Source organism: Macrotis lagotis, chromosome 1 (assembly GCF_037893015.1).
Source record: "Macrotis lagotis isolate mMagLag1 chromosome 1, bilby.v1.9.chrom.fasta, whole genome shotgun sequence".
Classification (NCBI taxonomy): Eukaryota; Metazoa; Chordata; class Mammalia; order Peramelemorphia; family Peramelidae; genus Macrotis; species Macrotis lagotis.
Genome location: NC_133658.1, coordinates 151,158,867 through 151,174,217, shown reverse-complemented (window position 1 = coordinate 151,174,217; position 15,351 = coordinate 151,158,867). Strand labels below are relative to the sequence as shown.

Here is a 15,351-nt window from a genome sequence, read left to right as displayed (position 1 = left end):
GTGACAGACTTTGTTAAATGTTTTTCTAAAATCTTGGCAAACTATATCTAACTCATTCTGCTAATCTACCTATTTAGTAATTCCACCAAAAAAGGAAACAAAGTTTTTCTGGATTGACCTTGATGGAGCCAAGTTGGCTCTCTGCCATTTATTTTTCTAAATGTTCCCTAGATATCCCTTTTATAATCTATTCTAGAATTTTTTTTTCTCCAGAAATAGAAGTCAGATTCACTGGCCAATAGTTCCCAGGCTGAATCCTCTAATCTTTTTGAAAATTGGGACATTTGCCTTACCTCATCTTGCAGCATCGCTCTTATTGCTCACAGTCTTTGCAAAGGTCATTGACGCAGGGTCAGCAAACACATCTGTTAGCTCATTCAGTACTTTGGAATGTAGTTCATCTGGGCCAGATGACTTGAACTCATCAAGGGCAAACAAGTGCTCTTATTATCTCTGTACTTATCTTGGTTTTCAGCTCCCTATTTTGTCAATTTTGTACTGTTCCTTCCTAGGCAAAGATCTTGGCACAGAACTGATGTGGTTGTTTGTGTTCAGTTGTTTCAGTGGTGTCCAATTCATTGTGACCCCATTTAGGATTTTCTTGGCAAAGATACTGGAAAGGTTTGCCATTTCCTTTTCCAGTTTATTTTACAGATGAGGAAACTGAGGTAACTGGGGTGAAGTGACTAGCTCAGGGTCACATAGTTAAGTGTCTGAGACCAGATTTGAATATAAGAAGATGAGTCTCTGACATTGCCCCTACAGAACTGATATTTCTCCCTAAACTCACCCCTCTCTCTTCCTGATTTCCCTGTTTCAGTTCAGATTATCATCTTCACTCTCCCTTTCTTTCTCCCCTATCTAAGCAATTGGACTAGTCCTATCAGTTTGGTCTCCACAATATTTGTGTACTATTAGGCAACTCTGTGGGATGCTTGCTTAAGGTTCAGTTTCTGATAGAGTCTCTGTTTCTGTGTATAGCTTAGTTGGATATAATTTACAAAAACTTATTATTTGCCTAATATGGGCAAGGCACTTTTCTGGGAATTGAAGATACAAAGATAAGAATGAAAGAGCCTCTCCCTTCAAAGAGATTAGGGTATACAATTTGAGCACATTAAGTATAAGTTACAAAATAAAAGAGAGAGATTGATTACTAGGGGAAATAAAGAAAAGCCTTATTAAGCTTACCTGAGCTTTGTGTCACAGTAGATTGAGCACTGGCCTTGGAATCTGGAGGCTGTGAGTTCAAATTTGGGCTCAGACACTTGACACCTACTTAGCTGTGTGACCTTGGGCAAATCATTTAACCCTGACTGTCTCACATCCAGGGTAGTCTCCTGATTCATATCTGACCAATTGACCCAGATGACTCTGGAGGAAAAAGTGGCCTGGTGACCCCTTCGCTCATATCCAATTCACATTCTTGTCATGGCATCACCTCCCCTGATGTCATGGTCTTCTTGGATAATGAAGGACAAAAATCAACAGATTTGCTTTGAAAGGAAATTAGGAATTTTACTAAGGTATTAGTGTGGAGGGAGTACATTCCAAAAATTTTGGACATTTTTGACAAAATCCCAGAGAGAGAGAGAGAGAACACATATTCTGTTGTGTCCGGGGAACAGGAGTTTTGGAACAGAGAATATAGGAAGAAAAGAAGTATGAAATAAGGCTAGAGAGGAAGGTATGGAGTAGATTGTAGAAGGATTTAAATGCTAGGCTAAGGATTTTATATATTATTCTAGGGTCAACCAGGAGCAACTAAAGATTTTAAGTAGGGAAGAGATGTGTTCAACTCTGTGTTTTAAAAAAGGTCAATTTGATGTCTTTGTGCATTATTGAGGGAAGAACCTGCAGGCAAGGGAGACCCTTTAAGGAGGAGATTGTCAGAGTTAAGACAACAGATGATGAGCAACTAAATCAAGATAGTAGGGAGAAAGGGATGGAAGTACTGACCTAATGTGAAGGTAGAATAGAGATAGAGTTTGGCAACTGATGGGATTTTAAAAAAAATTGTTTATGGCAATGGGAGTTAAATGACTTGCCCAAGGTCACACAGCTAGACAATTATTAAGTGTCTGAGGCCTCATTTGAACTCAGGTCCTCCTGACTGGCTAGTGCTCTATCCACTGCACCACCTAGCTGCACAAACTGATTGGATTTTTGGATGAGCATGCTGCTTGGAACTTGGGTTACAGGAAGGGAGGTAGCTCCTGAACAGAATAAGAGAATCCTATAGTAGAGATAATAAGGGGAGAAGGTAATAATGAGCTTCATTTTGGACTTTTTGAGTTTGTTACATCTAAAAATACCAAAGGAAGAGTGTAGAGAGAAAGCAGAAGAAGGTCTAGAACCAGGGATGTACTGGAGCCAGCTCAAACTTGCTCCAGAATGTTGGTTGTTAAATTTTCAGTGTGACTATTTACACCTTTATAATCATCAACTCTATAAAACCAGGACTTGATTTGTTGTTTTGTTGATTATCTAATTGACAAAGTGGTGGGAAAAAAATCAGTAAGACAGATTAAATTTAAAGCTATATCATGGATACATTATTTCATTTTTTTTTTAAAGGAGAGCCAGTGGTTAAACATTTATGAACACACCACTGCCTAGAACAGAGTTTTCAAGATGTCCCCACTTAGTGGGCAGGAGCTGGATAATGTTACAGTAAAAGGAGTTAGAAGAAAAGAGGTCAGATAGATTGGAAGAGAACCAAGAGAGTTCAGCACCATAACAACCCTGGGAAGGAGAGGTTAGTCCTAAGAGGAGAGGAACCCAGTGTCAAAAGTTTCAAAGACAAGTACAATGAGGGTTGAGAAAAGGCCTTAGGATTTAATAGTTGAGAGCATTGGAAAATGTAGATAGAATGGAATGGGAGCCTGCCTTTTTGCTCTTCTCCCTTTGCCCCACTCTGTCCTTCTCATCCCAGACCTTGTGATGACCCATAGGCCATGTGGGATGGACACTACACTAGCTAGTCCTTCACATGGCCAGCCTCCTTCAACTTTATTTAAGGCACAGCTGGTACTCTCATCATCCTGAAGGCAATTGTCCTGTTATTATAGAGAAGCAGATCCACTATTTTTTCCCAGAAAAGGGGGTCCTGGGGAAAAGAGCAAATGTCCACTATCCAAATGTCTGTATGAGAGTGGACCTCTAGATCATACAGGATAGAAGCAATTTCTCCCTTGTATAGGGACCTGATGTTTGGTTCCCTGAAGTCCAGAGGGCGTGAGAACACATGATCTGTCTGCCTCATGGTCAGAACAAGAGGTCATCTGCCTTTGGTCATATCACCAATGAACTGCTCAGAATCTCCAGTATAATCAGTCCAGGATGTCAATAGCCTTAGGGCTAAGCATGCAGGAGAAACAAAACCCGAGATGTCAAAAGGGTATTTAAATTAATCTCATTGCTTCTCTCCCAGGGACTCTGTCTTTTTTTTTTCTCTTATATTGGATCTGCTATTCCCTTGATATAGGGAAAGTTTCTTGAGGAAAGTCCTTCTCTACCAACATAGGACAGCAACATTTTTGTTGTTTTTTAGTTTTCAGTATTCGTTTTTGTAAGATTTTGACTTCTAGATGTTCCCTCCCTCTCCTTTTCCTCTTCAAGACAGCAAACAATCTGATATAGGTTGTACATATCAAACATATTCATCTCCAATTGTCCTGATCTATATCTGGCCTACGGACCTAGATGGCTCTGGAGAAGAAAGTGCGGTTTTCCATTCTCCCCTTCCCCCCAACTTAAACCCAATTCACTTGCTTGTCATAGCAGCACCTTTCTGAGATCACATCTCATGACAGCAACAGTTTTATAATGTATGGTCTTATAATGTTACCAGAATAAAATGAGATTTTTTTTTAAAATTCAGAAAAATTAAGAAAAATAGCTTCTCGGAATTCAGGGAAGCCTGGAGGGATTTGCATGAACTGATGCTGAGTGAGAAGAGCAGAACCAGAACACTGTACACCCTAACAGCAACATGGGAGTGATGATCAACCTTGATGGACTCACTCATTCCATCAGTGCAACAATCAGGGATAATTTTGGGAATTTGAGAATACCATCTGTATCCAGAGAAAGAGCCATGGAGATTGAGCAAAGTTCAAGGACTATTCCCTTTAATTTAGAAAAAAAAATCTTATTGTCTGATTTTGTTATCTCTTAGACTTTTTGTTTCTTCTTTAAGGATTTGATTTTTCTCTCATCACAATCAATTTGGATCAGTGTATACCATGGAAACAAAGACGGACAGATTGCTTTCCGTGGGGGGTGGGGGTGGGGGGAGGGAAGTAAGATGGGGGAAAAATTGTAAAACTCAAATAAAATCTTTAATAAAAAAATAAAAAAATAAAGTCAAGTGCATTAAAAAATGAATGTTTAAAATTATCTTTACATATAATTAGAAAAAATGATTTACTATTTAAAAGGAACAAATAAATTATTGATTGACTAGAAAAAAAACAGAAAAGAAAAATAGCTTCTCTTCAAGACTTATGCTTCTTTTGAGAGAAACACTTGGTTGAATCCTCAGATACAATTTCTTGTTCATTTTTCCAGTCAGGGACACTCTGAAACCCTGGAGATGATACCTTAAGTTTCATCCACTGATAATGTTTCACAACAATATTAGCCTGGGTAGTTTGATGTGAGATACCTCCCTAAAGCTAAGGCAATCTTGACAAAGTCATCCATATGAGGTATGAGGTAAAGAATGTCATATCTAGGGGATTCTTCCAGTCTCCTAAACTCTTAAGAAGGTGAACTCATGGGTGGTAAAGAAGAGATGTTAAAGAAAACAAACTCGCTGGGATAATATGTCCCCTACCTATGACATGAGATTGAAGAATCTAGTCTTGAAAGGACCTTCTAGGTCATCTATTTCAACTCATACTTGAATAAATAAATGTCTCCTTTACAATATCACCCCAAAGGGATCAGCCAGAAACCTCTAACCAAGAGAGAATGGATGTGAAAATTCTTTAAAGTATTATACAGATATGAAGTGCTTTTCAAAAAAGATTTTTGCAAGGCCATGGGGTTAAGTGGCTTGCCCAAGGCCACACAGCTAGGTAATTATTAAGTGTCTGAGGTTGGATTTGAACTCAGGTCCTCTTGACTCCAGGGCTGGTGTTCTATCTACTGCACCACCTAGCTGCCCCTATGAAGTGCTTTTTTAAAATTCAGGGTAGTGAGGTGACAAAGTAGATAGAGAACTTGATCTAGAGTCAGGAAGATCTGAATTCAAATCTATACTCAACTATATTTGCCTCAGTTTCCTTATCTGCTAAATGAGCTGGGGAAGGAAATGGCAAACCACTCCAATGACTTTGCTAAGAAAACCCCTCAAAAAGGGGGATCACAAGCCTTTCAAAACCTGCCTCTCCTCCCCTACCTTTCCAGTCTCCTTCTATTTTACTCTTCTTTTTTCCTAGGCTTCCAGCTGTTTCTGCAATAGAATATCTAAGCCTTTTCTCTGTCCCCAAGCCTGCAATGCCTTCTTTTTCTTCTTCTCCCCTGCCTCCTTTAAGTCCTGTGTAAACACCCTAGCTAGGTTGTGAAGTGGAGAGAGCTCAGGACCTGGATTTAAGATGAGTTTAAATCCAACCTCAGAACCCCCCCCCCCCCAGCTGCCCCATGTTCAAGGATCCCAGCCTCCATTTTTCTCCTCTCCAAAACTGAACTTGTAGGAGCTTTCCTGAGTAAACTCCAGATCCGGGGACTCATATATCATAGAAAGACCAGGGCAGGCTTTGGGAGAGGAGTGTCCATGAGGGGAAGGGGTGGGTGATGGCTTCAAAGAGCTTGTTATTGTTGGCTAAATGCCAGCAGATCTTTATTTTCCCTTTTTCTTTTTCCTGATAGGGTAATATGGACATATATTGCATGATTTCACATGTACAATTGATATCATTTTGCTGGCCTCAAGTAGGTGGGGAAAGAATCTGAAATGCCATATTTATTAAATGGTAAACAATTTATTAATAATAATTTTTGAAATAACTTTAAATTAACTAAAGTAATAAGAAAAAGTCAAGCATAAGTAAAGGCATCCATTTCTAGGACTATAAAATGACAATGACAATACATTTTAAAAATGATTGCTGTTAACCAAGGCAAAGATATTTCTTCTCTTTTTTTTTTAGGTTTTTGCAAGACAATGAGGCTAAGTGAATTGCCCAAGGTCACATTTGAACTCAGGTCCTCCTGACTCCAGGGCCAGTGCTCTATTCACTGCATCACCTAGCTGCCCTTCTCTTCTCTTTTTTAATGCTTCCCTGAACTCAAAGGCTGCCCTTTTGTGACTTATTTCCTCCTTAGTATTACCCCTTACATTCATTTTAGTCTTTTCTTCACCTGGAAAATTTTGTTGAAAAATGTAAGAGGTAATAATATGATTTGATTTAAGGACAATACACACCATCTTCAGTTAACTCAAGTCAGAGGTGTTACTCCGCCCCCCCCCCCCCCCCAGAATGGTGTTTTGCTCAGAATAATGTTCTTATATGCATGGAATAAAATGTGTAGTATTACAAAGGAAACCAAAGGTTCAGAAAATAAGATAAACATTTTTTTTCCAATTCAAGTTTATGGTCCCCCCCAGGAATCTATCCACAGGACTTTTTCTATGTGGTCCAAAGGTTAAGAACTCCAACCCTAGACCCAAAAGTTTTCAGTAGGAGAAATCTGACCCTGGGCAATAGTCCCTTTCTGCTTATGGACACTGGTCAAACTGGGTAAGGACAGGGAGGTTCTTGAGGAAGTTTTCCTCTGGTAGATTTCATGGCCAGTTCTCACACCCAGTTGTAACTATAAAATTGATGATAATAATTAATAATGGCATTACAACGGACAGCATATATTTATCTCCTGTCCTAAGAAGCTTACCTTTTCCCAGAAGACTTTCACTGCAGTTTTACATTAACTCTTCCATCCCCCAGGGAACATAGGTAGGAGTTAAATATTACTTTTAGTAAATAATAATCACCACTCCCTTTCTCTTAGGAACTCTGAGTAGACATGATGTCACTATTCCTACCTCATCCTTTTGTGGGAGAAGGGGGAGTTAGTTATTTTCTCTGTTTTTCAGAGGGAGGCAACAAGAGACAATTTAAATCAGACTTGTTGGTTTTCAACAAGCATTTATTAAGAGATTACCATGTTCTTGAGTTATAAATATGAGGGAAAAAGAGAGAAAGAAAGAAAGAAAGAAAGAAAGAAAGAAAGAGAAAGAAAGAGAGGAGAGAGAAAGGAAAAAAGAAAGGAGGGAGGAAGGAAGGACAGAAAAAGAGAAAGAAAAGGAAAGGAGAGAGAGAGAGGGAGGGAGAGGGAGAGGGAGAGGGGGAGAGAGAGAGAGAGAGAGAGAGGGAGGGAGAGAGAGAGAGAGAGAGAGAGGGAGAGAGAGAGAGACCAAGTCCATGCCCTCAAAAAGCTTACAATTGAATTGTAATTATAGTTCAGTTGTTTTCAATTCTTTGTGATCCCATTTTGGGGATTTTCCCTTGTCAAATATAGGAGTAGCTTTTAATTTTTTTCTTCAGCTTATTTTCCAGTTGAGCAAATTGAGGCAAATAAGGTTAAAAGACTTGCTCAGGATCACATAGCTGAGTGTCTGAGGTTGGATCTGAACTCAGATGACTCCTGGGCAGCTAGGTGGCAGCAACGGAAAGAGAATTGGTCCTAAAGTCAGGAAGACCTGAGTTCAAATCCATCTCAAACTGTCTGGATAATCCTGTTGCTTCAGTTTCCTCATCTGTAAAGGAATTGGAAAAGGAAATACTCCAATATATTTGCAAGAAAATCCCAAATTGAGTCACAATAAGTCAGACACGATTAAAACAAAAGAACAACAAAACAAGAGCCAGACTCCAGACAAGCAAGCTACCTACTGTGCCACCTGACCACCCCTTACAATCCAACAGTGAAGGGCAATTTGTAAAAGAAAGCTGGAAAACTTGGAGGAGGTTTCAGTCCTGGGGTGGAAGCTTGGGGGAATAGATTAGGGAGGGGTGTGGTGGGAAAGTCACTTCACCCTGTTTACCTCACTTTCCTCATCTGTCAAGTGAGCTGGAGAAGAAAATGACAAACCACTCTGGTAGCTTTGCCAAGAAAAACCCCAAACGGGGTCATGGTTAAACAAGCCTGCCTTCAAGGAGACTGCAATTAGGGCCAGCTGGTACAGGCTCTCCAGCCCATTGCAACAGCCTGCCTCAAGTCTCTCCCCCATTCAGCCCATCCTCCACTCAGCTACCACAGCATTCTTCCCATTGCACAGGTGTGACCTGTCACTCCCTGCTAATCAACTCCCTCACTCCTTATCACCTCCAGGATCAGATCGAGAGCTTCTGTTCTCATTCAAAGCCGTTCACAGCCCGCCCCTTCTGGCCCTCCTCCCTCCTTTAGTCCTGCAGCAGGACACCCGAGCCCTTCCCCTGGTGGTCCCCAAGCCCCCAGTGCCTTCCTTCTCCCCGCCAAGTCCCAAGCAAACCTCCTAGCTAGGTTGTGCGGGGTCAGGAAGATCTGAGTTCAAATGCGACCTCAGAGCCCCCCAGCTCCCCGGGGTCAGGGCCCCGGCCTCCTGAACTGGAGCTTTCCTGAGCCAGCTCCAGATCTGGGGACTCGGGTCCCGCGGAGTCCAGGGCGGGCTTTGGGAGAGGAGCGCGCGGGCATGGGGTGGGGGATGGCTTCAGAGAGCTTGTTGTGGGCTAAATGCCGGCGGCTCTTCATGTTTCTCGTCCTTTTCCGTGATGGGATGATACGGGCATATTTTGCATGATTTCACATGTGCCAGTGACATCACTTTGCTGCCTTCTCTGGAGGTGGGAAAGAATCTGAAATGCAAAATGTAAAAATAATGAGAATACATTTATTAAACGGTAAACGACTAATAATCACTTCTGAAATAAATTAGCTAAAGTAATAAGAAAAATTCTAGCCTGAGTAAAGGCATCCGTGTCCGTCGGGCCCCGAGGAAGCAGCGGGTGGTTGGGGTCTGGGGAGCCGCGTTCGGGGCGGCGTGGCCCCGGGCTCGGCAGGCCTCGGCCCCTTTAAGGCTCCGCTGGGCTCCCGGCCCGGCCTCGGCCTTCCGGACCGCGGGGCCCGCACTGCGCCTGCGCCGCGCGCGCTCGCGGATTGGACCGAAGTTAGGTCAGTGCAACTTTCAAGTCGGTCTGAGACTCCGCCTCGGGGCCAAGGCCGGGCTGGGCCGGGCTGGGCCGGGCCGGGACGGGACTGGCCGGGACAGGACGGGGCAGCAGCGCCGCGGAGCCGCGAGCAGCCGCGCCCCAGCACCCCGGGGCCCCTGGAAGCCTCTCCGGGGCCCGCGGCCGGCAGGATGGTGTCCTGGGTCATCTCCCGCCTGGTGGTGTGAGTAGTGGGCCCGGGGGGCCGGGGGCCCGGGGGGCCGGGGCCGAGCGTCCGGGAGTCCCCCCGGCCTTCCCGGGGGCACGGCGCCCGCGCAGGGCCGGGCCCGAGTGGGAGCCCACGGGTGCCGGGGGCGGGGAGGCGGCTGTGCTGCTCCCCGGGCCCGGGCGGGCTTCGGGGTGTGCGTGTGCGGGCAGCGGGCCAGGCTTGGGGACCCTCCCGGAGCCCCGGCGCCTCCCCTCACCCCCTCCTCCCGCAGGCTGGTGTTCGGGATGCTGTACCCGGCCTACGCCTCCTACAAAGCTGTGAAGACCAAGAACATCCGGGAGTATGTGAGTGCAGACCCCCGCGGGGGGCAGGGGCCGGTGCGGCAGCAGCCGCAAAGAGGGCCTTTGGCATATTGATGGGGGGCCAGGAGAGAGAGAGACAAGAGTATTGTAGGGGAAAGAATGCTGAACTGGGGGGTCAGACCCCGAGGGTGATTCTATTTAGTATTAATCTGCTTCATTGGCCCCGACTTCGGTTTCCTAAAATGGGGAAAAGAGTTACCGATATGGGGTAATTTATGGCACTTTTAACTGTAAACGTTATCTAAACATCAGCCGTAATCACAAGCAGGTGGCAGGGGATGGCAGAGATGTTGACAGGGTCCCTTAGAGGAAAGATGTGAAGGAAGCTGTCCTTGGAGTGGGAGAAGAAGAAACATCTAGAGAGGATGAGTCTCTAGAAGAGAATGCAGCAGGACCAGCTCCTCAGGGGAATATTTCCACCAGACTGGGGCTAGTGGGGAGGGATTAGCGGAGGCTGGGCAACCTTGGCCTGACCCTGGGGATCCTTGCCTCTGCCCTATTCAGGTGCGATGGATGATGTACTGGATCGTCTTCGCCTTCTTTATGACAGTAGAGACCTTCACGGACATCTTCATTTCCTGGTATGGGGATGGTGGGTGGCTAGGGATGGGGACTGGGCAGGGCCAGCTTCCTCCCCTTCCTGATTCCTTCTTGCCTCTGCCTCTCTCTCACAGGTTCCCTTTCTATTATGAAATCAAGATGGCATTTGTAGTGTGGCTCCTCTCCCCTTATACCAAGGGTGCCAGCCTACTTTATAGGAAGTTTATCCATCCAGCCCTTTCCTACCGGGAGAAGGTAAGCTGGAGAGAGACTGAATGGTATAGGAAAAGCATTGAACTGGGATCCAGGAGACCTAGCCTTAACTCTGCCACTAATTTGATGTTTGACCTTGGGCAAGGCATTACTCATGTCTGTGCCTCTGTTTACTCATCTGTAAAATGGGAACACATATTACTCATTAGGAAAGAGTAACAGTGGGGTGAGGGTGGGGGAATGCCTGGGGAGAGGTCCAACAAAGGTTTTGTTTGTGGGGAATGGAGTCACACTCTGTGGTTAGAGCTGAGACTCACAGATACACTTTTCCACAGCACTCAATCTTGGCCAAATGTTAATCTGCTGAATCTCTTACATTTGAGTTCTGAAATTAAAATGGCCATCTGTGGCCCATGTGTGTGATATATAGAACAGTAATGTACTGTAGACTAGTCTAACTGGAAGCAGAATAAAGATTGGGAAGAGGTGGGCAGAAGCATCGACCCACACAAATTAAAATGGTCTCACCTAGAAGCATATGCTTTTAAAAATGTAAAATAGCAACAGCAATAATAAATATATTTATTAGTTTAAAAAATGGGAAGCACTATTCCTGACCTCCTAGCCTCACAAGATTGTTGTGAAGATCCATTGAATATAGGAAACTGCCTATCCGGATCCAGGGGAAAATAGGCATGGCTCTGATTGAGAGGGGGACCGAGTTGGACCTTTCAAAGAGAACACAGAAGCTCCTTGAAGGCAGGCTGTGTCATTATCTAGCTCCCTACACCAAAGACGCTGCTGAGGCAGCAGATAAACCTGGAGATGCAGTGGGGTCTGGGGTGGGGGCCCAGAACCAGTTTCCCCCTCTCCCAGGGCCTCACACCAGATGTATTGGTATAAAGATATAAACCTGAAGAGGTTTTGAGGATGATGTGACACCTCCCCTTCCCTCACCTTTGATTTCTTTGTGTCCCTAGGAGATTGACTCGTACATTGTGCAGGCAAAGGAGCGGAGCTATGAGACGGTGCTGAGCTTTGGGAAGCGAGGTCTAAACATCGCTGCCACTGCTGCGGTGCAGGCAGCTGCCAAGGTGCCAGCTTAGGCACTTGCCCTTCACATACTGGGCCCTTGGTCCGGGGATTGGTTGGTGTCCCATCTTCCCAATAAGCAAGGAAAGGATTCTTAGGAAGATATTTGTGTGACCAGGAATACTATCATAAACTTGAGTTCCAGGTTTTACCTTCCCTCTTTCATTAAGTCCCTGGGCCTCAGTTTCCTAACTTGTAATGAGGACTTTGGACTAGATGATCTCTAAGGTCCTTTCCATTTCTAAATCTGTGCTACCATAATTGTGGCATCACAGTCTTAGGACCCAGAAGATCCTGGTTCTCATCCTTTTTTTTTTTTTTTTGCCAATAACTAGCATAAACTTGGACCAGTAAATTTATGTCAAAGCTCTCCAAGGCAGCTTTTCACCCAGTACTCCATGAGTACCCCAGGCTGCACCCTCATTCCCTAGACAGAAGTGAATTTAATACCTGTCAGCCTGGGTATTTCTCCTCCTGGACTCACATTGTCTCTCTAGGCCCCTCCATAGCCAGGAGTTTGTCCCCAATATATCCAGTATATGCAGTGACCATCTTCCCCTTTCTCTGCAGAGTCAGGGTGCCCTCGCTGGCAGGCTTCGAAGCTTCTCCATGCAGGACCTGCACACCATCCCTGATAATCCTGCTCCCTCCTATCAGGATCCCCTCTACCTAGAGGACCAGGATTTACACCGGAGACTACCCATCAGTATGAGGGGGCAGGGGACGGAGCGGGGGAGAAGCTGGACTGGTCAGGGAAGGGATGTTCAGAGCTGTGGCAAGGCCCTTCTAAATGAATGAAGTTGCCAAAATAATTTCCTGAGTGGATAGGATTACTTCATAGAGTCAAGATGTCCTGTGTTCAGATCTTGCTTTTGTCATTTAATAGATGTGTGACCACAGCCAAGTCACTTAATCTCTCCAACCCTCCATTTCCTTAACTGTAAACTGTGAATAATGCTATTTTATGGTGGTTCTCCCAGAATTATCCTGAGGCTTGGGTGAGGTAATAAATGTGAAATGCTGTTTTTGATTATTGTTAGCCTGCTTTGCTGACATGCCTTGAAAACAGGTCTTTCTAGGCCTGGAAAGAAGGAATGATACTAGAGATTTGAGGGAATCCTGGGCAATGCCTCTTACCTTAGAATGGGTACCTTGCATCCTCTGTCCATTTGGGGAAATTTTGATAAAAGAGAAAAAATAGTAACTTACAGGAACCCTCTGTGTTCTTCCTCTGTTTCTGCCAGGGTACCGTCCTGGGGGGCTACAGGACAGTGACACTGATAATGAGTGTTGGTCCGATTCCCAGACAAAGGCCCACACCCTTCCTCGTCCAAGAGAGAAGCCCTTAATACGGAGTCAGAGCTTGCGAATTGGCAAGAGGAAGCCGTTGGTGAGAGAGGTGAGGGCATGGCCAGCAAAGACCCACCAAGCTTCACTGTAAACTGCCCAAGGACTCAGGCCTTGGATGAGGACACATTTTTCACCCATCTCTCCTCTCCCCTTTCCCATAGGGCACCTCACGCTCCCTGAAGTCCCGAATTCGCAAGAAGCCATCCCCATCAGACCTGGACAGCTAATGCCAGCCATTTCTCCTTCTATTCTACCTCCAGTGACCTTACCCTTTCTCCTCTAACTCTTCTCTCTCTCCATGTGGAGGGAAAGCTGGAGGAGAGAGAGTTAGGTCCATTGACACTGGAAAAAAGCAGAAATGCCCCCCTTTTTTGTGATAGTTTTCATCTATTTCCACATGATCTCTCCCTTACTAATCTCCTTTGTCTATCAAAGTGCCTATGGTGGACTCGGGTCCTAGTCCCCTAACCTGCCAACTGGATTGCTTGCCTAAGAAACCCTGACAGCCTCATCCTCCTGGCTGAGGGCTGGGGGTGGGGTCAGGTTTTCTTAGATCAAGTTACTCAAGGTATCACCAGTTGGCATTGCTCAATTTCTGTGTTTTTCAATATGCCAAAGCAATCCCTCTTCCATGTCTTAAACTGAGGGTTATTTATTGCCCATCATTTTTCTGGCATCATTTTTTAACCCTAACCCTTAATAGTTAGGAGGAGCTTTATTTCCCCATCTCCCCCTCTTTTATTTTCCATTGCAGGTCCAGCTTTGATCATTCCAGCCCCTTTCCCATGTTACTTGACAAGCCTCTTCTGGGGGTCGTATGGATGTGTGTGTTTCTATATGTGTATATGTGTGTATGGTGTTGGTGTTATGACCAAGTTTGTAATGGTTTTTATAAATAAATACATGGAATTTTCTCTCCTTTTGTCTTTCTTTTCTCCAAAGCTTCAAGGTTGGGTTCTCATCTCACACAGCAGGTTCTCTTTAAGTGTTTATTTCAAAAAATCTTCCGTCTCCCTTCTGGAGCTTGCTTTACATCTTGAGAGTAGAATGATTTGGGGGCCTGTAAACCCCAAGATATCTTACCAGACCTTTGGGTAAGGAAAGAAATGGAAAAAAAGCTGTGTAGATCAGTTAGCCAGTGGGTTCTCCTCTTACTACTCTTGAATTGTTCTCCAAGAAGATCATGATGTCTGGGAGATAGAAATGATGCCATTATAAGCAAGTGAATTGCATTTAAGTGGGGAGGGATTCTCCCCCAACCCAGCTGTACAATTACATCAGGAAAGTTATCCCATGACAAGCAAGAGATATGGATTTAAATGAGGGGAGGACTCTGCAAAAACCTCCTACCTCACTGGGGCCAGGTCAGGTCCTATTTGGTCATTATTTGGGCCCTCATTGGCTCAGAGTGCAATTGTTTGTTTTACCCAGATACCCAAAGGTATGCCTCCCCCCATTGATTTTTTTCTTTTGACTAGGCAAAAGGGGCTTTTTTTTTTCAATTCTTAAGGTTTCACCATCCAAGTTTGATTTTTCTTTTTTTTAATTAGGTAAAGTTGGTCATTATTTACCTCTTTGCTTCCTCTCTTTTTACCTAGCCTAAATCACTGAATGGGTGGTGCCTCAGTCAAACTTGAGAACTGTTAAAGACCTTGGCTCAAAAAGGCCAAGGTCTCCCATTGAGTCCAGGGCCATTTCCCATCATCCCTGATTCATATATGGCTCCTGGACCCAGATGGATCTGGAGGAGAAAGTGAGGTTGATGACTGCACAGCACATAACCCCTTGCCTAAATCCAACTCCCTTGCATGTCATGGTATCTCCCTGATGTCACAGCTCTTTGAGAAGAGGGATGGACAAGAAGATAATAGTGTTTTCATATTAAAACAGAGGAGCGGGGCAGCTAGAGTCAGGAAAACCTGAGTTCAAATGCAGACTTGGACAATAATTACCTAGCTGTGTGATCTTGGGCAAATCACTTAACCCCATTGCCTTGCCAAAAACAAAAAAAGGAACCTCAGGCCTGTGGAACCTACTCTTTCCAAGGGAGTAGAAAATCTCTAAGGCCCAGAATGACCTCATACTCACCAGAAATCTTCTCCCCAATTCACCTCAGAAGATGATTTAGATCACCCCAAGAACATTGCACCTTCAGAGAGAGGCCACAGGGTGGCAGCCTCAGCAACCAGTTTTGTAAGGGCTCGGGTTGGCTGCTAGCTGCTCCCCAACTACTGATGCCCGATGGGGAGATTTCAGGGCAGTGCAGCTGCTTGGGTAGATGAGGGGATTGGTTCTCATTGCTGGTGTCCAGCTAGCTCTGGACGGATGCTTACTGACTGAATGAAGCTTCTTTTGTGGATGTCCTATTGCAGACAGTGACCCACCCTGAGCTCGGCTATTTTGGCTTTGGCCTATCTGCTCCACTCTCTCC

General features: G+C 44.8%; 1 protein-coding gene across 1 annotated transcript; it reads left to right on the top strand.

The window, feature by feature from the left end:
- The first annotated feature begins 9,182 nt into the window (after positions 1 to 9,182).
- Positions 9,183 to 13,834, top strand: REEP4 (receptor accessory protein 4). Its single transcript, XM_074209125.1, has 8 exons — positions 9,183 to 9,378; positions 9,635 to 9,707; positions 10,230 to 10,306; positions 10,400 to 10,520; positions 11,459 to 11,572; positions 12,141 to 12,276; positions 12,815 to 12,969; positions 13,082 to 13,834. The coding sequence occupies exons 1-8, from the start codon at positions 9,347 to 9,349 to the stop codon at positions 13,145 to 13,147; spliced, it is 774 nt and encodes a 257-aa protein (XP_074065226.1). The 5' UTR covers positions 9,183 to 9,346; the 3' UTR covers positions 13,148 to 13,834.
- The last annotated feature ends 1,517 nt before the right edge of the window (positions 13,835 to 15,351 follow it).